Source organism: Cherax quadricarinatus, chromosome 7, assembly GCF_038502225.1.
Source record: "Cherax quadricarinatus isolate ZL_2023a chromosome 7, ASM3850222v1, whole genome shotgun sequence".
Taxonomy (NCBI): Eukaryota; Metazoa; Arthropoda; class Malacostraca; order Decapoda; family Parastacidae; genus Cherax; species Cherax quadricarinatus.
Genome location: NC_091298.1, coordinates 27376197 through 27400962, shown reverse-complemented (window position 1 = coordinate 27400962; position 24766 = coordinate 27376197). Strand labels below are relative to the sequence as shown.

Below are 24766 nucleotides of genomic sequence, written 5' to 3'. Positions count from 1 at the left end.
GTTTATACTTTCCCCATAAATGCAATAGTACTAATAATAGCAATACTACTACTACTGTTACTACTACTACTACTACTACTACTACTACTACTACTACTACTAATAATAATAATAATAATAATAATAATAATAATAATAATAATAATAATAATAATATACAGTAAGTATCATTATTATTATTCGCACTTCTTACTTTGTAGGTGGTACCGATAATGTTTGCACCTCTAACTCTCTACTGTTTTCGTCACCAGGTCAAAATGGTTCGGCTTCACACCACGGAGGTGACGAGGGAGATGGTGTGGCTGGTGGTGGTGGTGGTAACAGCTGTGTTGATGGAGGGTCCAGTGGTGGTGGTGGCCCCTGTGCCTGTGCCACACCCAACACCTACACCTGACCTACTGACTCTCACACAAGATTACTGGCACTGGAAGACTCAAGATTATCCTCAATTCGCTACGCACGTAAGCTCATGCCTCAATTACTTTTAATGCTAAACGAACGTGAATACACCAGCCATGTGCCGCTGTCGTACTTTACGCAGTTAAAATACATAGTGCGAACATACGTCATCACACAGGATGAGTTTCATACATAGTGTTGAAGTTGTCAGTCTGAGCTGGGAGATTTCAGTAATGAGGATATCGTTAAATTTCCCATTAGAGGTTCAGCAGTTATGTGACCTTCAAAAGTTTTGTTCCAGCATAGTTAGTTACTGTTACTTGTGAATTGTCATCTCTCAAGATAGACTATCACTTATACAGAAGAAATAGAATTTTTGTGAAGATACTATAGCTCTCTCGTCTCTTAGTGGGGATATATATATATATATATATTTTTTTTTTTTTTATTATCACACCGGCCGATTCCCACCAAGGCAGGGTGGCCCGAAAAAGAAAAACTTTCACCATCATTCACTCCATCACTGTCTTGCCAGAAGGGTGCTTTACACTACAGTTTTTAAACTGCAACATTAACACCCCTCCTTCAGAGTGCAGGCACTGTACTTCCCATCTCCAGGACTCAAGTCCGGCCTGCCGGTTTCCCTGAATCCCTTCATAAATGTTACTTTGCTCACACTCCAACAGCACGTCAAGTATTAAAAACCATTTGTCTCCATTCACTCCTATCAAACACGCTCACGCATGCCTGCTGGAAGTCCAAGCCCCTCGCACACAAAACCTCCTTTACCCCCTCCCTCCAACCCTTCCTAGGCCGACCCCTACCCCGCCTTCCTTCCACTACAGACTGATACACTCTTGAAGTCATTCTGTTTCGCTCCATTCTCTCTACATGTCCGAACCACCTCAACAACCCTTCCTCAGCCCTCTGGACAACAGTTTTGGTAATCCCGCACCTCCTCCTAACTTCCAAACTACGAATTCTCTGCATTATATTCACACCACACATTGCCCTCAGACATGACATCTCCACTGCCTCCAGCCTTCTCCTCGCTGCAACATTCATCACCCACGCTTCACACCCATATAAGAGCGTTGGTAAAACTATACTCTCATACATTCCCCTCTTTGCCTCCAAGGACAAAGTTCTTTGTCTCCACAGACTCCTAAGTGCACCACTCACTCTTTTTCCCTCATCAATTCTATGATTCACCTCATCTTTCATAGACCCATCCGCTGACACGTCCACTCCCAAATATCTGAATACGTTCACCTCCTCCATACTCTCTCCCTCCAATCTGATATTCAATCTTTCATCACCTAATCTTTTTGTTATCCTCATAACCTTACTCTTTCCTGTATTCACCTTTAATTTTCTTCTTTTGCACACCCTACCAAATTCATCCACCAATCTCTGCAACTTCTCTTCAGAATCTCCCAAGAGCACAGTGTCATCAGCAAAGAGCAGCTGTGACAACTCCCACTTTGTGTGTGATTCTTTATCTTTTAACTCCACGCCTCTTGCCAAGACCCTCGCATTTACTTCTCTTACAACCCCATCTATAAATATATTAAACAACCACGGTGACATCACACATCCTTGTCTAAGGCCTACTTTTACTGGGAAAAAATTTCCCTCTTTCCTACATACTCTAACTTGAGCCTCACTATCCTCGTAAAAACTCTTCACTGCTTTCAGTAACCTACCTCCTACACCATACACTTGCAACATCTGCCACATTGCCCCCCTATCCACCCTGTCATACGCCTTTTCCAAATCCATAAATGCCACAAAGACCTCTTTAGCCTTATCTAAATACTGTTCACTTATATGTTTCACTGTAAACACCTGGTCCACACACCCCCTACCTTTCCTAAAGCCTCCTTGTTCATCTGCTATCCTATTCTCCGTCTTACTCTTAATTCTTTCAATTATAACTCTACCATACACTTTACCAGGTACACTCAACAGACTTATCCCCCTATAATTTTTGCACTCTCTTTTATCCCCTTTGCCTTTATACAAAGGAACTATGCATGCTCTCTGCCAATCCCTAGGTACCTTACCCTCTTCCATACATTTATTAAATAATTGCACCAACCACTCCAAAACTATATCCCCACCTGCTTTTAACATTTCTATCTTTATCCCATCAATCCCGGCTGCCTTACCCCCTTTCATTTTACCTACTGCCTCACGAACTTCCCCCACACTCACAACTGGCTCTTCCTCACTCCTACAAGATGTTATTCCTCCTTGCCCTATACACGAAATCACAGCTTCCCTATCTTCATCAACATTTAACAATTCCTCAAAATATTCCTTCCATCTTCCCAATACCTCTAACTCTCCATTTAATAACTCTCCTCTCCTATTTTTAACTGACAAATCCATTTGTTCTCTAGGCTTTCTTAACTTGTTAATCTCACTCCAAAACTTTTTCTTATTTTCAACAAAATTTGTTGATAACATCTCACCCACTCTCTCATTTGCTCTCTTTTTACATTGCTTCACCACTCTCTTAACTTCTCTCTTTTTCTCCATATACTCTTCCCTCCTTGCATCACTTCTACTTTGTAAAAACTTCTCATATGCTAACTTTTTCTCCCTTACTACTCTCTTTACATCATCATTCCACCAATCGCTCCTCTTCCCTCCTGCACCCACTTTCCTGTAACCACAAACTTCTGCTGAACACTCTAACACTACATTTTTAAACCTACCCCATACCTCTTCGACCCCATTGCCTATGCTCTCATTAGCCCATCTATCCTCCAATAGCTGTTTATATCTTACCCTAACTGCCTCCTCTTTTAGTTTATAAACCTTCACCTCTCTCTTCCCTGATGCTTCTATTCTCCTTGTATCCCATCTACCTTTTACTCTCAGTGTAGCTACAACTAGAAAGTGATCTGATATATCTGTGGCCCCTCTATAAACATGTACATCCTGAAGTCTACTCAACAGTCTTTTATCTACCAATACATAATCCAACAAACTACTGTCATTTCGCCCTACATCATATCGTGTATACTTATTTATCCTCTTTTTCTTAAAATATGTATTACCTATAACTAAACCCCTTTCTATACAAAGTTCAATCAAAGGGCTCCCATTATCATTTACACCTGGCACCCCAAACTTACCTACCACACCCTCTCTAAAAGTTTCTCCTACTTTAGCATTCAAGTCCCCTACCACAATTACTCTCTCACTTGGTTCAAAGGCTCCTATACATTCACTTAACATCTCCCAAAATCTCTCTCTCTCCTCTGCATTCCTCTCTTCTCCAGGTGCATACACGCTTATTATGACCCACTTCTCGCATCCAACCTTTACTTTAATCCACATAATTCTTGAATTTACACATTCATATTCTCTTTTCTCCTTCCATAACTGATCATTTAACATTACTGCTACCCCTTCCTTTGCTCTAACTCTCTCAGATACTCCAGATTTAATCCCATTTATTTCCCCCCACTGAAACTCTCCTACCCCTTTCAGCTTTGTTTCGCTTAGGGCCAGGACATCCAACTTCTTTTCATTCATAACATCAGCAATCATCTGTTTCTTGTCATCCGCACTACATCCACGCACATTTAAGCAACCCAGTTTTATAAAGTTTTTCTTCTTCTCTTTTTTAGTAATTGTATACAGGAGAAGGGGTTACTAGCCCATTGCTCCCGGCATTTTAGTCGCCTCATACGACACGCATGGCTTACGGAGGAAAGATTCTTTTCCACTTCCCCATGGACAATAGAAGAAATAAAAAAGAACAAGAGCTATTTAGAAAAAGGAGAAAAACCTAGATGTATGTATATATATATATGCATGTGCGTGTCTGTGAAGTGTGACCAAAGTGTAAGTAGGAGTAGCAAGATATCCCTGTTATCTTAGCGTGTTTATGAGACAGAAAAAGAAACCAGCAATCCTACCATCATGCAAAACAATTACAGGTTTTTGTTTCACAGTCATCTGGCAGGACGGTAGTACTTCCCTGGGTGGTTGCTGTCTACCAACCTACTACCTATAATATATATATATATATATATATATATATATATATGTATATATATATATATATATATATATATATATATATGTATATATATATATATATATATGCAAAACAACCACTGTGAAAGAGTAATGAAATTCCAAGCGCTTTCGTGACTACTCACATTGTCAAGATAGTTCCTTGACAATGTGAGTAGTCACGAAAGCGCTTGGAATTTCACTACTCTTTCACAGTGGTTGTTTTGCATATTTTAAAATCACCTGTTTACTGTGATCTTATTGCATATGTATATATATATATATATATATATATACATACATACATATATATATATGTATATATATATATATATATATATATATATATATATATATATATATATATATATATATATATATATATATATATATATATATATATATATATATATATGTCGTGCCGAATAGGCAGAACTTGCGATCTTGGCTTAAATAGCAACGCTCATCTTGCCATATAAGACAAGTGAAAATTTGTGTATGCAATAATTTCGCCAAAATCATTCTGAACCTAACGAAAAAAATATATTTGATTGTGTTTGTTTAGTACTAAATTATTGTAAACGTATTTAAAATATATTTAGTTGGGTTAAGCTAAAATAAATTGCTCTTGTTATAATAAGGTTAGGTAAGTTATCAAAGATTCTTTTGGTGCAAAATTAAAATTTTTTTCATTAACATTAATGAAAAAAATATATCTTTGAACGTATAAGAGAAAATTTCAGAGAGGACTTAATTTTAAATGAGTTCTTGCTAACTGACCAGTTTTACATATTCGGCACGACATATATATATACATATATATACATATATATATACATATATATGTAGTGGAAGGAAGGCGGGGTAGGGGTCGGCCTAGGAAGGGTTGGAGGGAGGGGGTAAAGGAGGTTTTGTGTGCGAGGGGCTTGGACTTCCAGCAGGCATGCGTGAGCGTGTTTGATAGGAGTGAATGGAGACAAATGGTTTTTGATACTTGACGTGCTGTTGGAGTGTGAGCAAAGTAACATTTATGAAGGGATTCAGGGAAACCGGCAGGCCGGACTTGAGTCCTGGAGATGGGAAGTACAGTGCCTGCACTCTGAAGGAGGGGTGTTAATGTTGCAGTTTAAAAACTGTAGTGTAAAGCACCCTTCTGGCAAGACAGTGATGGAGTGAATGATGGTGAAAGTTTTTCTTTTTCGGGCCACCCTGCCTTGGTGGGAATCGGCCGCTGTGATAATAATAAAAAAAAAATATATATATATATATATATATATATATATATATATATATATATATATATATATATATATATATATATATATATATATATATATATATATATATGTCGTGCCGAATAGGCAGAACTTGCGATCTTGGCTTAAATATCAACACTCATCTTGCCATATAGGACAAGCGAAAATTTGTGTATGCAATAATTTCGCAAAAATCATTCAAATCCTAACGAAAAAAATATATTTCATTATGTTTGTTTAGTATTAAATTACTGTAAACGTATTTAAAATATATTTAGTAGGATTAGCCTAAAATAAATTGCGCTTGTTATAATAAGGTTAGGTAAGTTTTCTAAGATTCTTTTGGTGCAAAACTAAAATTTTTTACATTAACATTAATGAAAAGAATATATCTTTAGACGTATAAGAGAAATTTTTTTAAAGGACTTAATTTTAAATGAGTTCTTGCTAATTGACCAATTTTACATATTCGGCACGACATATGTATATATATATATATATATATATATATATATATATATATATATATATATATATATATATATATATATATATATATATATATATATATATATATATAAGGAGATAAGAAAAAAAAGGGGGTTGAAATTTGAACTACCTTATACTTTTATATCTAAGAATACATGACTTTATACATAGAGTTGTGAGGCCACGAACTGGGGGTATTATGCATTTGCAAGCCCACCCCCATTACTGACTCGGGATAGAAGATGAAAGCTCTTAATACAAAACCTCAGCCCAAATACAGACTGTGTTTGGGAAATTTAAGCAGCCGCTACCATCTGTGGCTGGATGACGCATCTTTGGAGCCCTTCACTCACCACTCAACACGATTCACAGATTAGCTCTTGTCCCTATCGACTAACTTGACTGACTCACTTATTACTCAAACTGATATCAGTCTTCCACTCAGAGAATGCCAGACGCCTCACACCTCTGATACAACTTGGTGGGTCATTCCTCGACAGGGCTGTACATCACAAGCATACTGGACACTAATATACTTACCAGGTACGACTGTACACTGGCTCCAGACATCCATTGTCATGATAAATGTTCCAGCACACTTGTTCACTGGATAAGTAAGGACTTGGCACTAGGGTGATATAAGAACGTAAGAAAGTAGGATATATGAAATGTTCATATAATACTTGACACTGGGGTAATATATGGCATATTCACATGACATTTGACACTGGGGTAATATATGGCAAGTTAATACGACACTTGCCACTTGGATAACGCATGACATGATGGTATGACACTTGACAGGCTCTCTCAGTGTTCACACATAAGCCCTTACTCTGGTACCACTATAGTTACCTAAATCCCCACCTGGCCTGTACAAATTATGGATTGCAAATTCCTTAATGAACAAGGCAGTGAATGAAGACTTTCCCTGTGCCCCAGGTATCATACCTGGGGTCGCTTGGTGTCAGGGCGTGTGATCACTTCCTCTGGACAGGACGTCAATTAATACGTCCTGCCTCGTATATTAACGTGCTGCCAAACTATCTCCTTTCCGCTAATTCCTTACAGCTTACACTCAACACCTAGCACATGTGCTGGTGATATCCTCAACTTCAAGATCCTGATCTCAAGGTATGACTCTTGGCTCTGATCCAAGGGAGCCACTACAGCACTTAACTGAGTCTTGCCCCTAATTAACTTAACGTCCCAGACCAATGGTCAATGCTTTCAGTAATATTCTCAGGGAGATCTCTAATTAATCTGGTATGCTAACTGAGATGCCATGATACCTGATCATGTTATGCTCCATCTGGATTCATGCAGAAGATTAACACCCCTGGGCATTCAAAATTGCAGCCTGCCCAGCTTGCGCTGGTCGCTACCATGTTTTCATGTTTCTCCTCACGCCGGGCACACCAGTGAACCTCAAACTTGTTTTCCACGAGCGATGAGCGATACTCAATGACCCTCGCAGAAACAGTAACATTTTAGTAACCTTGCAATCCAGTAAGCTGTAGTTGAGTGGTTTAAGGCGTCAGATTGGTAGCTAGCTACACGCACTCTTGGAGAGCTGCCGATTTGGGTTCGAATTCAGTTGGCTGCAGTATTTCTTTATATATTATTTTATTTATTATATGAACACATCGGCCGTCTCCCACTAAGGCAGGGTGGCCCGAAAAAGAAAAACTTTCATCATCATTCGCTCCATCACTGTCTTGCCAGAGGCGCGCTTACACTACAGTTATAAAACTGCAACATTAACACCCCTCCCTCAGAGTGTAGACACTGTACTTCCCACTTTCAGGACTCAAGTCCGGCCTGTCGGTTTCCCTGAATCCATTCATAAATGTTACCTTGCTTACACTCCAACAGCACATCAAGTCCTAAAAACTGTTTGTCTCCATTCGCTCCTAACACGCTCAGGCAGACTTGCTGGAAGTCCAAGTCCCTCGCACACAAAACCTCCTCTACCTCCTCCCTCCAACCTTTCCTTTGCCGACCCCTACCTCGCCTTCCCTCCACTACAGATTTATACGCTCTCGAAGTCATTCTATTTTGCTCCATCCTCTCTACATGTACGAACCACCTCAACAACCCCTCCTCAGCCCTCTGGATAATAGTTTTGGTAATCCCGCACCTCCTCCTACTGTCCAAACTACGAATTCTCTGCAATATATTCACACCACACATTGCCCTCAGACATGACATCTCCACTGTCTCCAGCCTTCTACTTGTTGCAACATTCACCACCATGTTTCACACCCATATAAGAGCAGTGGTATAACTATACTCTCATACATTCCCCTCTTTGCTTCCATGGAAAAAAATTCTTTGTCTCCACAGACTTCTAAATGCACCACTCATCTTTTTCCCCTCGTCAGTTCTATCATTCACCTCAACTTTCATAGACCCATCTGCTGACACATGCACTCCTAAATATCTGTATACATTCACCTCCTCCATACTCTCTTCCTCCAATGTGATATCCAATCTTTCGTCACCTAATTTTTTTGTTATCCTCATCACCTTACTCTTTCCGGTATTCACTTTTAATTTTCTTCTTTTACACACCCTACCAAATTCATCCACCAACCTCTGCAACTTCTCTTCAGAATCTCCCAAAAGCACAGTGTCATCAGCAAAGAGCATCTGTAACAACTCCCACTTTGTGTTAGGTTCTTTATCTTTTAACCCCACACCTCTTGCCAGCACCCAAGCATTCACTCCTCTTACAACCCCATCTTTAAATATATTGAACAGCCATGGTGACATCACTCATCCTTGTCTAAGGCCTACATTTACCGGGTAACAATCTCCCTCCCTCCTACAGACTCTAACCTGAACCTCTCTATCCTCCTAAAACCTCTTCACTGCTCTCAGTAACCTACCTCCTGTTGCATACATTTGCAACATTTGCCACGTTGCTTCCCTATCCACCCTGTTATATTCCTTTTCCAAGTCCATAAATGCCAAAAAAAACCTCTTTGCTCTTATCTAACTACTGTTCACCTATATGTTTCACTGTAAACACTTGGTCTACACTCCCTCTACCTTTCCTAAATCCTCCTTGTTCATTTGCTATCCTACTCTCCGTCTTACTCTTAGTTCTTTCAATAATAGCTCTACCATACACTTTACCAGGTATACTCAACAAACTTTTTTTTAACACGTCGGCCGTCTCCCACCAAGGCAGGGTGACCCAAAAGAAAGAAAAACCCAAAAAGAAAGAAAAAACTTTCATTATCACTTTCACCATCGCTCATACATAATTACTGTCTTTGCAGAGGCGCCCAGATACGACAATTTAGATAGTCACTCCAAACTGCCAACAGACTTATTCCCCTATAATTTTTGCACTCTCTTTTGTCCCCTTTGCCTTTATACAAAGGAACTATGCATGCTCTCTGCCAATCCCTAGGTACCTTACCCTCTTCCATACATTTATTAAATAATTGCACCAACCACTCCAAAACTATATCCCCACCTGCTTTTAACATTTCTATCTTTATCCCATCAATCCCGGCTGCCTTACCCCCTTTCATTTTATCTACTGCCTCACGAACTTCCCCCACACTCACAACTGGCTCTTCCTCACTCCTACAAGATGTTATTCCTCCTTGCCCTATACACGATATCACAGCTTCCCTATCTTCATCAACATTTAACAATTCCTCAAAATATTCCCTCCATCTTTCCGATGCCTCTAACTCTCCATTTAATAATTCTCCTCTCCTCTTTTTAACTATCAAATCCATTTGTTCCCTAGGCTTCCTCAACTTATTAATCTCACTCCAAACCTTTTTCTTATTTTCAACAAAATTTGTTGATAACATCTCACCCACTCTCTCATTTGCTCTCTTTTATATTTGCCCATTCTGTGCAGGTCCGTCTCAGATCCTACATTCTCAACATACTCCACCTGACTCTAAATGTAACTTTTAACAACAAATTCAAGGTACCCTCCTATGAGTTTGTGAGAAACCTGGAGAAAGAGAAAAGCCTCAAGGTTCGTTGCGAATTTACACTGAGGAACAAGATAAAAATTATTCCTCGGAATGAGGAAACATACGACCGGCTGAAGAGAGTATCAACAACAGACTCTTCACTTCAGATAGTGGAAATGAGCATGACGGAGAAGTTACACAAAGGGCTGCTCTTGCATGTCCCTGCTAGTAGCTCGCATCGAGGATGAGCCAAACATTATCAAGGCCTATAATCTGGCGATCAAGCAGAGCAACAATGCTCATTCACGGCAGGTGCTTGTCCACCACAAGGGTCCTCTCCCCACCCACATGGGCCTAAGAGAATGGGGAAATTTGAAGACCAGACTATACATCCCAGACCCTTTACAATGCTTCAACTATCAGGGCTTTGGCAACATAGCAGCCACATATCAACACAAGAGACAATGTGGTGTATGCAGCATGGATCATCACACGATTCTCAAGAATCCAAGCACCACGGTTCCTCAGCTGGCACCCAGTTGTGCCAACAGCAAGAGGAAGCACCAAGCATGGAATCCGAGTTGCCTGGAGATTGTACTTTGATGGTGGCAGGTGCGACCACCCTCAGACCCAACCGCAGTTGTGCCACAGAGAACCAAGACTGCCCAGCAGTGTTCTCCTGTGGCCGAGGTCTCAGCACCAAAGAAGATGCAGTGGACAACGACGCCGATTTCCCGGTTATAGCAGCCGCACCAAGACGACGAACCATGACGGCTGCCATGCAGTATTATAAGCAACAATAAGGACCAAACCCGAGATGGAACAGGAGGTCAAACTACTGGGAACAGCATGGTCAAGGTAAAACCACACTAAGGAAGGCACCTTGTAGTCGGCCCCGCGATAGGCCTCTCTAACCCCACTCCAAGTCCCTCTCACAGGTGGCCAGAAAATGACACCACTTCCACCACGGGATGCAACAACTGAGAGAGAAGTGACCCCAGTGGACGCAGCCCCAGTGGTGTTGGCGGAACAGCAATGTCCATAACCCCAATGTCAGCCATGGGATTTCCCCATACCTTATTCCAGAGACATCAGGAAGCCAGCTCAGCCACCAGCTCCAGAAGGTTGTCCAGGTCTCTCCGATGCCATCTGTGCCATTCTGCCTTCAGTGCAGGACCAGAGCACAAGACAGATGCTGATAGTGGCATTGCTCAGCGTATGTGTTCTGGACAAGGAGAACTCGGAGCAACTACAGACTCACATACAGACAGTTTTGCGGAAGTAGTAGAGGAGACAGAGACAGAAGAGACAGGCGGAGATGGCTGTGAATCTCCACGCAAGCCACTGAAGATCTTGCAATGGAATGTCTTTGGCCTAAGGCGTAAGCTTCACCTGGTGGCCGAGATAGTTGTCCATGACGAGGTCACCGTCATTCTCTTATAGGAGACTCACTGTACCCCAGACACAAACTCAGCCGCACATCCTAGGGTATTCAGCCTACCTATATCATACCGACGATACTAGCAGGGGCACGACGATTTTTGTGAGGAACTCAGTCCCCTACACTATCATCACTGACCCTATTGAATGTGGCGAAGGGGCTGAGGGGAACACCTGTCAGGTGTTCCCGTAACGATTTATAACATCTACAAAAACCGCAGGTTCACCCTCAGCATTTTGGAGGTAGCTGCTCTTGCATGCACGGAAGATCTTACTGTAGCTGGGGACATCAATGCACACCACCCATTACTGCCGTTCACCTCGAAGACGTGCCAGAGATAGCTCTCCTCAACAATTGGGAACCAATACACTACTTTGGTGGTCACCTGGATATCACTCTTGCATCCAGTTGGCTGCTGCCGAGTGTGAGTTGGGAGGTACATCCCCAATTCACTTGTGACCACTTTGCAGTAGTTACCTCCTTGGAAATTCGATGGCGACCACCCGCAACAGCAGCCCCTAGATGGAATGTCAAGAAGGTTGACTAGCAATGCTTCCAGATCATTCAGCAATTGTGGGAGGACAGCAACCTCCCTGGAGATCCGTACGGTGCGGCCCACGACCTCGCTTCAGCTTTCCAATGGGCAGCTGAGGTCTCCATCCCAAGGTCAAAGGCAGCTGGACACTCAAGTGCGACTGGATGTCAATGAACCGTCATGTCAACGTCATGTTGAAGCAATACAGACGATAGCCGATTTCAGGCGTTCTCTGAGGGAGGTGGTGCACCATGCACTCTATGTTTCTCAGAGGGTCAAAGTGGACAAGTGGCTCGAGTGGTGTTCGTCCATGGATCAGTTTACAACGCTTTCAGAGATATAATCTAAAATAAAGGCAGCGATGGCTTTAAATTGGAAAAAATCAGATTCAGGAAGGATATAGGAAAGTACTGGTTTGGTAATAAGAGTTGTGGATGAGTGGAACAAACTCCCGAGTACCATCAGAAGCTAAGACATTATGTAGTTTTAAAAATAGGTTGGATAAATACATGTACATGAGTGGGTGTGGGTGGGTGTGAGTTGGACCTGACTAGCTTGTGCTGCTAGGACGGATGCCGTGCTCCTTCCTTAAGTGGCGTGTCTGACCTCACTAGGTCAAGACATTGGCTTAAGCCAGTGGGAGAACTGGACCTGCCTCGCATAGGCCAGTAGACCTGTTGCAGTGTTCCTTCTTTCTTATGTTCTTATGGGCCAGCAGAAACCCAAAGCGCGGTGCACTCGGACTCAAAGCTAGAGCAGAGCAGGTTAGCCGAACTTCTAGGGCAGCGTCTGTCCATCTACCTCAGGATATCCAGAAGCTTCAGGCGGAACTACTACCAAGAAGAGTCATGGTCATGCACAAGGCCATCGAGGAAGTTGATGTCACAAATGTGAACTTAAACAGCCATGAACTCCAGGTGGTCATCAAGACGTCCAAGGATGCTACACCAGAAGGAAATGGCATCACCTATGACATGTCCGTATGGTCAGGCTCGGAAGGTCATCAACCAAACATGGAGGGCTGGGAGACTCCAAGCTGCTTGGAAGGAGGCCAACATCAGACCGATCACCAATCCCAAGGAACCAGGTAGTGCAAGGCCCATCTCCCTGTATTGCCAAGACAGCTGAGAGAATGGTGCTGGAATGCCTGAGGTAGAAACTTGGACCAGACAATCAACACTTCTAAGGCTTCCACACAGGCGTGGGCAACTCCGAGAGCATCTCCACACTGCTGATAGCCATTACAGCCAACGAACATCTCTGGAGAAGTGCTTTGAGATTACCAGTGCTCTCTTGGCCCGAAGGTAAATAAAGAGCAGGCTGCTAGCATGGATTAGGTCCTACCTGAGGAACAGGCATGCCCGAGTGTGCTTCCAGGAGCACAACTCTCACTACAAGTCTATGGAAAATGGCTCCCCTCAAGGGAAGAGTCCTCAGCTCCACCCTCTTTAACATCCTGACACTTCAATTGGTGCAGCTACCGTTCCATAGTGGAATGTTACCGCTCAACTACTCTGATGACCTCGCACTGGTGGTCCCAAGGAAAAGGAACCTGCTGTTGCGTGCCCAAAGAGACCTAGACTTGGTGGGGTTCACCTGCCAAGAAGTTAGACGCAAGATATCGGCAGAAAATTCAAAGCCCATGATAATTCACGTCCACAAACTACCCACCAGGCTGCGGATACAAGGAATCGATTTGGCGTGGGTAAACAGCTGCCAGTACTTGGGCATCTATATCAACCAACGGCTTTCCTTCTGGAAGCAGAGTACATCAGGAAGCAGAACCTTCAGAGAATCAGGGCTATGTCTGCAATGGCTGGCCTTAGGTTGACAGCCAGCCAAAAGGTCCTGAAAATGTTCTATTTACATACCGTGCGCTCCCCGGTGGACTAAGGAGCACTTGCACTGGTACATACCAGTCCCTCCAGAACCCTGCATTTAGAAGTTGTGCAGAATACCGCAGCTTGAGCCATACTGGGTGCGCCCAGGTGGACCAGCATAGTCGGACTCAACCAGGAGGCCTAGCTGCCCTCTCTTGAGGACAGAATAGGTTTCATCGCTGCCACAGGATGGCCAAGATTCAACCCATCAAGGACAAAACCCAGAGGTCTTCCCGAGGTGTCGGTGGATCTGGATCCTTACTGACATCACTAAGAGACTGTTGTCTATGTCAGTGACATATCATTGCCAGTATAACCGTCACCAAGAGTCCAGGGTGTTCTGCCTACTACACCGAGGGTTCCAAGGACTCAGATGTTCCATACACCACACATTGCCCTCAGACATGACATCTCCACTGTCTCCAGCCTTCTACTTGTTGCAACATTCACCACCATGTTTCACACCCATATAAGAGCAGTGGTATAACTATACTCTCATACATTCCCCTCTTTGCTTCCATGGAAAAAAATTCTTTGTCTCCACAGACTTCTAAATGCACCACTCATCTTTTTCCCCTCGTCAGTTCTATCATTCACCTCAACTTTCATAGACCCATCTGCTGACACATGCACTCCTAAATATCTGTATACATTCACCTCCTCCATACTCTCTTCCTCCAATGTGATATCCAATCTTTCGTCACCTAATTTTTTTGTTATCCTCATCACCTTACTCTTTCCGGTATTCACTTTTAATTTTCTTCTTTTACACACCCTACCAAATTCATCCACCAACCTCTGCAACTTCTCTTCAGAATCTCCCAAAAGCACAGTGTCATCAGCAAAGAGCATCTGTAACAACTCCCACTTTGTGTTAGGTTCTTTATCTTTTAACCCCACACCTCTTGCCAGCACCCAAGCATTCACTCCTCTTACAACCCCATCTTTAAATATATTGAACAACCATGGTGACATCACTCATCCTTGTCTAAGGCCTACATTTACCGGGTAACAATCTCCCTCCCTCCTACAGACTCTAACCTGAACCTCTCTATCCTCGTAAAACCTCTTCACTGCTCTCAGTAACCTACCTCCTGTTGCATACATTTGCAACATCTGCCACGTTGCTTCCCTATCCACCCTGTTATATTCCTTTTCCAAGTCCATAAATGCCAAAAAAACCCTCTTTGCTCTTATCTAACTACTGTTCACCTATATGTTTCACTGCAAACGCTTGGTCTACACTCCCTCTACCTTTCCTAAATCCTCCTTGTTCATCTGCTATCCTACTCTCCGTCTTACTCTTAGTTCTTTCAATAATAACTCTACCATACACTTTACCAGGTATACTCAACAAACTTTTTTTTAACATGTCGGCCGTCTCCCACCAAGGCAGGGTGACCCAAAAGAAAGAAAAACCCAAAAAGAAAGAAAAAACTTTCATTATCACTTTCACCATCGCTCATACATAATTACTGTCTTTGCAGAGGCGCCCAGATACGACAATTTAGATAGTCACTCCAAACTGCCAACAGACTTATTCCCCTATAATTTTTGCACTCTCTTTTGTCCCCTTTGCCTTTATACAAAGGAACTATGCATGCTCTCTGCCAATCCCTAGGTACCTTACCCTCTTCCATACATTTATTAAATAATTGCACCAACCACTCCAAAACTATATCCCCACCTGCTTTTAACATTTCTATCTTTATCCCATCAATCCCGGCTGCCTTACCCCCTTTCATTTTATCTACTGCCTCACGAACTTCCCCCACACTCACAACTGGCTCTTCCTCACTCCTACAAGATGTTATTCCTCCTTGCCCTATACACGATATCACAGCTTCCCTATCTTCATCAACATTTAACAATTCCTCAAAATATTCCCTCCATCTTTCCGATGCCTCTAACTCTCCATTTAATAATTCTCCTCTCCTCTTTTTAACTATCAAATCCATTTGTTCCCTAGGCTTCCTCAACTTATTAATCTCACTCCAAACCTTTTTCTTATTTTCAACAAAATTTGTTGATAACATCTCACCCACTCTCTCATTTGCTCTCTTTTATATTTGCCCATTCTGTGCAGGTCCGTCTCAGATCCTACATTCTCAACATACTCCACCTGACTCTAAATGTAACTTTTAACAACAAATTCAAGGTACCCTCCTATGAGTTTGTGAGAAACCTGGAGAAAGAGAAAAGCCTCAAGGTTCGTTGCGAATTTACACTGAGGAACAAGATAAAAATTATTCCTCGGAATGAGGAAACATACGACCGGCTGAAGAGAGTATCAACAACAGACTCTTCACTTCAGATAGTGGAAATGAGCATGACGGAGAAGTTACACAAAGGGCTGCTCTTGCATGTCCCTGCTAGTAGCTCGCATCGAGGATGAGCCAAACATTATCAAGGCCTATAATCTGGCGATCAAGCAGAGCAACAATGCTCATTCACGGCAGGTGCTTGTCCACCACAAGGGTCCTCTCCCCACCCACATGGGCCTAAGAGAATGGGGAAATTTGAAGACCAGACTATACATCCCAGACCCTTTACAATGCTTCAACTATCAGGGCTTTGGCAACATAGCAGCCACATATCAACACAAGAGACAATGTGGTGTATGCAGCATGGATCATCACACGATTCTCAAGAATCCAAGCACCACGGTTCCTCAGCTGGCACCCAGTTGTGCCAACAGCAAGAGGAAGCACCAAGCATGGAATCCGAGTTGCCTGGAGATTGTACTTTGATGGTGGCAGGTGCGACCACCCTCAGACCCAACCGCAGTTGTGCCACAGAGAACCAAGACTGCCCAGCAGTGTTCTCCTGTGGCCGAGGTCTCAGCACCAAAGAAGATGCAGTGGACAACGACGCCGATTTCCCGGTTATAGCAGCCGCACCAAGACGACGAACCATGACGGCTGCCATGCAGTATTATAAGCAACAATAAGGACCAAACCCGAGATGGAACAGGAGGTCAAACTACTGGGAACAGCATGGTCAAGGTAAAACCACACTAAGGAAGGCACCTTGTAGTCGGCCCCGCGATAGGCCTCTCTAACCCCACTCCAAGTCCCTCTCACAGGTGGCCAGAAAATGACACCACTTCCACCACGGGATGCAACAACTGAGAGAGAAGTGACCCCAGTGGACGCAGCCCCAGTGGTGTTGGCGGAACAGCAATGTCCATAACCCCAATGTCAGCCATGGGATTTCCCCATACCTTATTCCAGAGACATCAGGAAGCCAGCTCAGCCACCAGCTCCAGAAGGTTGTCCAGGTCTCTCCGATGCCATCTGTGCCATTCTGCCTTCAGTGCAGGACCAGAGCACAAGACAGATGCTGATAGTGGCATTGCTCAGCGTATATGTTCTGGACAAGGAGAACTCGGAGCAACTACAGACTCACATACAGACAGTTTTGCGGAAGTAGTAGAGGAGACAGAGACAGAAGAGACAGGCGGAGATGGCTGTGAATCTCCACGCAAGCCACTGAAGATCTTGCAATGGAATGTCTTTGGCCTAAGGCGTAAGCTTCACCTGGTGGCCGAGATAGTTGTCCATGACGAGGTCACCGTCATTCTCTTATAGGAGACTCACTGTACCCCAGACACAAACTCAGCCGCACATCCTAGGGTATTCAGCCTACCTATATCATACCGACGATACTAGCAGGGGCACGACGATTTTTGTGAGGAACTCAGTCCCCTACACTATCATCACTGACCCTATTGAATGTGGCGAAGGGGCTGAGGGGAACACCTGTCAGGTGTTCCCGTAACGATTTATAACATCTACAAAAACCGCAGGTTCACCCTCAGCATTTTGGAGGTAGCTGCTCTTGCATGCACGGAAGATCTTACTGTAGCTGGGGACATCAATGCACACCACCCATTACTGCCGTTCACCTCGAAGACGTGCCAGAGATAGCTCTCCTCAACAATTGGGAACCAATACACTACTTTGGTGGTCACCTGGATATCACTCTTGCATCCAGTTGGCTGCTGCCGAGTGTGAGTTGGGAGGTACATCCCCAATTCACTTGTGACCACTTTGCAGTAGTTACCTCCTTGGAAATTCGATGGCGACCACCCGCAACAGCAGCCCCTAGATGGAATGTCAAGAAGGTTGACTAGCAATGCTTCCAGATCATTCAGCAATTGTGGGAGGACAGCAACCTCCCTGGAGATCCGTACGGTGCGGCCCACGACCTCGCTTCAGCTTTCCAATGGGCAGCTGAGGTCTCCATCCCAAGGTCAAAGGCAGCTGGACACTCAAGTGCGACTGGATGTCAATGAACCGTCATGTCAACGTCATGTTGAAGCAATACAGACGATAGCCGATTTCAGGCGTCCTCTGAGGGAGGTGGTGCACCATGCACTCTGTTTCTCAGAGGGTCAAAGTGGACAAGTGGCTCGAGTGGTGTTCGTCCATGGATCAGTTTACAACGCTTTCAGAGATATAATCTAAAATAAAGGCAGCGATGGCTTTAAATTGGAAAAATTCAAATTCAGGAAGGATATAGGAAAGTACTGGTTTGGTAATAGAGTTGTGGATGAGTGTAACAAACTCCCGAGTACCATCAGAAGCTAAGACATTATGTAGTTTTAAAAATAGGTTGGATAAATACATGTACATGAGTGGGTGTGGGTGGGTGTGAGTTGGACCTGACTAGCTTGTGCTGCTAGGACGGATGCCGTGCTCCTTCCTTAAGTGGCGTGTCTGACCTCACTAGGTCAAGACATTGGCTTAAGCCAGTGGGAGAACTGGACCTGCCTCGCATAGGCCAGTAGACCTGTTGCAGTGTTCCTTCTTTCTTATGTTCTTATGGGCCAGCAGAAACCCAAAGCGCGGTGCACTCGGACTCAAAGCTAGAGCAGAGCAGGTTAGCCGAACTTCTAGGGCAGCGTCTGTCCATCTACCTCAGGATATCCAGAAGCTTCAGGCGGAACTACTACCAAGAAGAGTCATGGTCATGCACAAGGCCATCGAGGAAGTTGATGTCACAAATGTGAACTTAAACAGCCATGAACTCCAGGTGGTCATCAAGACGTCCAAGGATGCTACACCAGAAGGAAATGGCATCACCTATGACATGTCCGTATGGTCAGGCTCGGAAGGTCATCAACCAAACATGGAGGGCTGGGAGACTCCAAGCTGCTTGGAAGGAGGCCAACATCAGACCGATCACCAATCCCAAGGAACCAGGTAGTGCAAGGCCCATCTCCCTGTATTGCCAAGACAGCTGAGAGAATGGTGCTGGAATGCCTGAGGTAGAAACTTGGACCAGACAATCAACACTTCTAAGGCTTCCACACAGGCGTGGGCAACTCCGAGAGCATCTCCACACTGCTGATAGCCATTACAGCCAACGAACATCTCTGGAGAAGTGCTTTGAGATTACCAGTGCTCTCTTGGCCCGAAGGTAAATAAAGAGCAGGCTGCTAGCATGGATTAGGTCCTACCTGAGGAACAGGCATGCCCGAGTGTGCTTCCAGGAGCACAACTCTCACTACAAGTCTATGGAAAATGGCTCCCCTCAAGGGAAGAGTCCTCAGCTCCACCCTCTTTAACATCCTGACACTTCAATTGGTGCAACTACCGTTCCATAGTGGAATGTTACCGCTCAACTACTCTGATGACCTTGCACTGGTGGTCCCAAGGAAAAGGAACCTGCTGTTGCGTGCCCAAAAAGACCTAGACTTGGTGGGGTTCACCTGCCAAGAAGTTAGACGCAAGATATCGGCAGAAAATTCAAAGCCCATGATAATTCACGTCCACAAACTACCCACCAGGCTGCGGATACAAGGAATCGATTTGGCGTGGGTAAACAGCTGCCAGTACTTGGGCATCTATATCAACCAACGGCTTTCCTTCTGGAAGCAGAGTACATCAGGAAGCAGAACCTTCAGAGAATCAGGGCTATGTCTGCAATGGCTGGCCTTAGGTTGACAGCCAGCCAAAAGGTCCTGAAAATGTTCTATTTACATACCGTGCGCTCCCCGGTGGACTAAGGAGCACTTGCACTGGTACATACCAGTCCCTCCAGAACCCTGCATTTAGAAGTTGTGCAGAATACCGCAGCTTGAGCCATACTGGGTGCGCCCAGGTGGACCAGCATAGTCGGACTCAACCAGGAGGCCTAGCTGCCCTCTCTTGAGGACAGAATAGGTTTCATCGCTGCCACAGGATGGCCAAGATTCAACCCATCAAGGACAAAACCCAGAGGTCTTCCCGAGGTGTCGGTGGATCTGGATCCTTACTGACATCACTAAGAGACTGTTGTCTATGTCAGTGACATATCATTGCCAGTATAACCGTCACCAAGAGTCCAGGGTGTTCTGCCTACTACACCGAGGGTTCCAAGGACTCAGATGTTCCACGAGGGGTAGCCTCTGGGTGGCGACTCCCTGACCACTGTACCATTCTGCATGCAGAGCTCTACATCATCCACCAGGCGTTGTAGCATGTGATCCAGCGCCCCCCCCCCCCCAGTCATTCACCTTGACTTCAAGTCAACGATATAAGCACTTCAGCACAACGAGCCAAGGAGCAACATACCTCTGATAACTACAGTACAGAGGTCTCTTCACTCATCGAGCAAGGATGGATCGTCAGTATCACTTGATCCCAAGCCATGTCGGCATTCCAGGCAAGGACGCCACAGACGAGGCCGCTAAGACGGCCACCTATGAGATGCAGCCACGTGCCACTGTCCACATCAGCCTTCGACAGTGCACCTTGCAGCCAGGGCAGCCCTGTCCTCAAGGTCGGTCTTATCCGGCTCTGTCTCGCGATGGTATGATTTGGCAACATGCCGGGAACCTCACCCTGCCCAATGAATACGCGGACTAGGGAGCAACGTGTGGCCATTCACCGACTACGACTTGGGTTCATGACCTTAACGTATATCCTCGAGCAACGAAGACGGGAGCTATGCACCCACCATGAACAGATGGTTGAGCTCCCGTTGGTGCATTACTGTCCTGCCTCGAGGTCCCTATGCAACTGCTTCCTCCCACAACAGACTGTCAGACAAACCCGGGAGGACAGGGCAGCACACCTTGTGTATCTTACAGACAAGACCCTTAGGACGTTGTTGCCGATCATCGCCTGCCACCTTCCGCCTTGATAAAAAAAAAAATGTGATGACACTCTCCCTATAGGAAGCCACTGCCGAGTCACCGCATGGAGAAGATATGGGCCAAGACCTATCCTGGCCTGGATCTTGATGAAGCCCACTGTGTGGGCGAAACGTAGTCAATAAAGGATCTCATGATAATGCATGTGTCTATTTTTTCCATCTCGTCGGTATTTTAAACCATTTATCTCCATGTATAAATCTTTAAGAGGAAACTGGACCACCACCTCTGTGAAGTGCCAGATCAATCAGGCTTTGATGCCTAATGTGGGACAGTGGGCCACAGACAGCAACAACCTGGTTGAACAGGCCATCAACAGAAAAGTCCGGCCCCGGGCCGGATCGAGGGTAGGAAACTCTGGAAACTGGTCATTGGTATATCACGGGTGACAGTGTTTTTAAAACAAAATTGGCAGATTGACACCCACAAACTCCAGTAACAGTTCTAACCTTCTAACCAGATTACCTTAGAAGTGGTTAGGTCAAAGTGTTGTCTGTTAAACAAAATTAACAGACTATTACATATCATAATCGCAGTAAGATGCAGTAATGCATACAGGCAAGAAGAAATTTCATGCATGACTGTACAGTACACTATTACTAATCACTTTTATTCCCGTGTCACAGTTACACATCCCTCCTAATCAACGTCAGTTGATTAGGAGGATGGGTTGCCATTGAGAGCAGCAGTGTATATTTAAGAATATATGAATTTAAGATTTACTCCAATCCCTGTATGTCACCTGTCACCTGTCACCTGGTGGTGTACAGGTGACAAGCGGTCGACGTGACATCCACACAAATCCTGCTGAGTTCGAAAAGGAAATAGAAAACATGTGAACTCATGCAGTACCTTGACCGGATTCGTCGAATTCTTTATTTATAAAGAAATGCAAAATACCACTAGTACGAACTCTCGGTATCATTTGAGAAAGAGTTTAGATCTAGATGAAATCTCATAGGCCTTAAAGAGTGCAGACATAGCTGCTTTGCATAAGAGGCAGTAGAGCGCTTGCCAAGAATCATTACAAGCCGACAACCTTAACATCCCACATCATAAAAGTCTTCAAAAGGATGATGAGACGCCAAATAACAAATTATATGGAACGGAAAAGCCTGCACAACCCGAACAAGAATGGATCTAGAGGGAGAAGAATATACTTGTCACAGCTGCTGAACCATTTTGATAGAATTGCTTGAGGTGTTGGAAGAAAACCAAAAAAAAAAAAAAAAAGGCATTTGACAAATGCGATCATGGGGAAAGTAGGCAAATGGATACTCAATTACCTGACAGATTGAACACAGAGTGGTAGCAAATAGAGTAAAATCCAGTATTAGCAAGGCATAGTCCTGGCACCTTGGCTGTCTCTAATCTTCATAGCGGACATAGATAAAAAAAAGTATCATCGCAGTTTCGTATTATCATTTGTAGATGATATCAAAATAAGCATGAAAACAACCTCAGTAGAAGACACAAAAAAATTGCAGGAAAATATAAACAAAGTGTTTCAACGGACACTGGAGAATAACATGACGTTCTGTGGTGACAACTTCCGACTTTCTAGACATGGAAGGAATGAAGATCTCATAAGGGAAACTGTATACGAAACGTATGAGGATTCCCAAATAGAACAGAGTAAATACATTAAGGATCTTGGAGCAATAAAGTCAGCTGACCTTTCATTCCAAGAACAGAATAAGTCATATACCAGGACGTTCAGGAAAATGAGGGCGAGGATAATGAGAACTTTCAAAACAAGAGAAATAGTGCTTATGGTGACACAACTCATATCGCTTGTGATCTCTCGCTTAAATTATTGCTCGTAGTTGACAGCGGAACCGAGAGAGATATACTCGATTGTATATACTTGGAAGTGCTTAAGGGCCTGGTGCCAAGTCCGCACACTGTTATAACATCATATTGGAGTGAGAGAAAGCAAGAGGCGCCGTGGACTAAAAAAAAGAGAACAGTCCATTAACACATGTAGTCCTATAGTTTTTGACATCTTACCTGAAGATATCAAAAACACTGTCGGATGGATATTTAGGCAACCGGCCACTAGCAGAAACAGCCTGGTTGACCAGGCAAGCACGGAGAAGCCTGGCCGAGGCTGCGGGAGTAGCAAAACTCTCGAAACCCATCATTGATATATCAGAGGTTTTCGACAGACTTTAAATTTAATTAGCTAATACGTAAATGCTCAACACACAAAGTTTAATATATTGCATAAATAGCCATGGTAAGAGAGACCTAATATAACCAAATTAAGCTCTCCAAACTAATAGTGACCTGACCTAACCAGGTCTAGACTAATCAATCCAATCTTAACAAATATTTGAATAAACTTACTTATTGTATTCAAGCCTACTCTAACCTATCATATTTAATTCCATATTTGTACTTAGCTAGTAGAGTTCTTGGAGAAAGCGAAGGGTGATTGCTAACTCTGTAATGCTTCTAAACTTTCGACAGACAGACTTTAAATAACATTGTTATATGTATTTTGGAACTTCTCTGTGGAATCTATGTAGTTGTTCAGCTCACTCTCCTGTATTTTCCACTCTTATGTTAAATATTTTCTAGCATCCTTGCGGCTCATTTGTGTGTGTAATTTCCAAGTATGAACTCATGTTTTTGTTGCATCCGTGGTAAAGAGACCATCATTACCTAGTATTCTGTATGTCGTGATCATATGCTCTCTTCTTCTTCAACTTTCAAATGATAAATGTCCTAAGTCTCATTCTTCCTAGCTCGTTTCCTCATCTAAGACTAATCTAGATGAATCCTTTTAGTATTTTCATTCTTTTTTCAAGCAATTATGGGGTGGGTAAGACTTATTTAAATTTACCAGTCTTTCAGGCTTTGCCATTAAGCCAATTCACACGTTATATAGTGTTTCAGCAATTTAGTAAATTTTAGATAACCTTTTGGTTAATGTATGTTATTAAACAGGCTCATAAAATCTGTATATGGGTTATTCGGGACCAGGAACACTTCTTCCTCGGTCACAGTGACCGAATTATTTCAAGTAGTAGTTTAAAAAAGCGTCAACGTAGCGTCTGTGTTTAGTGTATGTTGATGAATGGACATACATTATGTGCATCGTCTGGGTACCAACATGTTGCACATGTGTCTTATTCATCAACTTGTTGGTATTTTATACAGTAAATACTTTTTGTCTAATTATTTGTGTGTGTGTTAACAGGTTGGCATCAACGACAACACAGCAGGTCGTCTTGACAGCTACAGCTTGGAACACTTCGAGCAGCGCAAGGTGAGTCACCTGTCATCTGTTCCGCCGCAAGATGTTAGTTCTTGTTCTCTCCCTACCCCCTCAAGGAAGGTTCCTTGATGCTGGTGATGGGCTCTTGTTCTAGGGAATTGGATGTGTTCTCCAGTTCTCTAAATTGAACCTGAATACCTTCCACATCCCCCCAGGCGCTGTATAATTCTACGGGTTTAGCGCTTCCCCTTGATTATAATAATAATAATAATAATAATAATAATAATAATAATAATAATAATAATAATAATAATTCCCCCCATCATTTATGTCACTTATTGACACTGTAACCAACAGCCTGACTGGTCAGACGATTCAAGGACGGAGGATCGAACCTCATCCGGTCTTTGCATTGATTTA

General features: G+C 43.6%; 1 protein-coding gene across 2 annotated transcripts in view; it reads left to right on the top strand.

Moving 5' to 3' along the window:
• Positions 1 to 24766, top strand: part of LOC128686732 (uncharacterized) — a 271648-nt gene that overhangs the window by 182640 nt on the left and 64242 nt on the right. For both annotated transcript variants that reach the window (XM_053773758.2, XM_070082374.1), the window contains exons 2-3: positions 252 to 461; positions 24329 to 24397. In XM_053773758.2, coding sequence (XP_053629733.2) covers positions 258 to 461; positions 24329 to 24397 — 273 coding nt within the window. In that variant the 5' untranslated portion in view covers positions 252 to 257. The remainder of the gene's footprint in view (positions 1 to 251; positions 462 to 24328; positions 24398 to 24766) is intronic.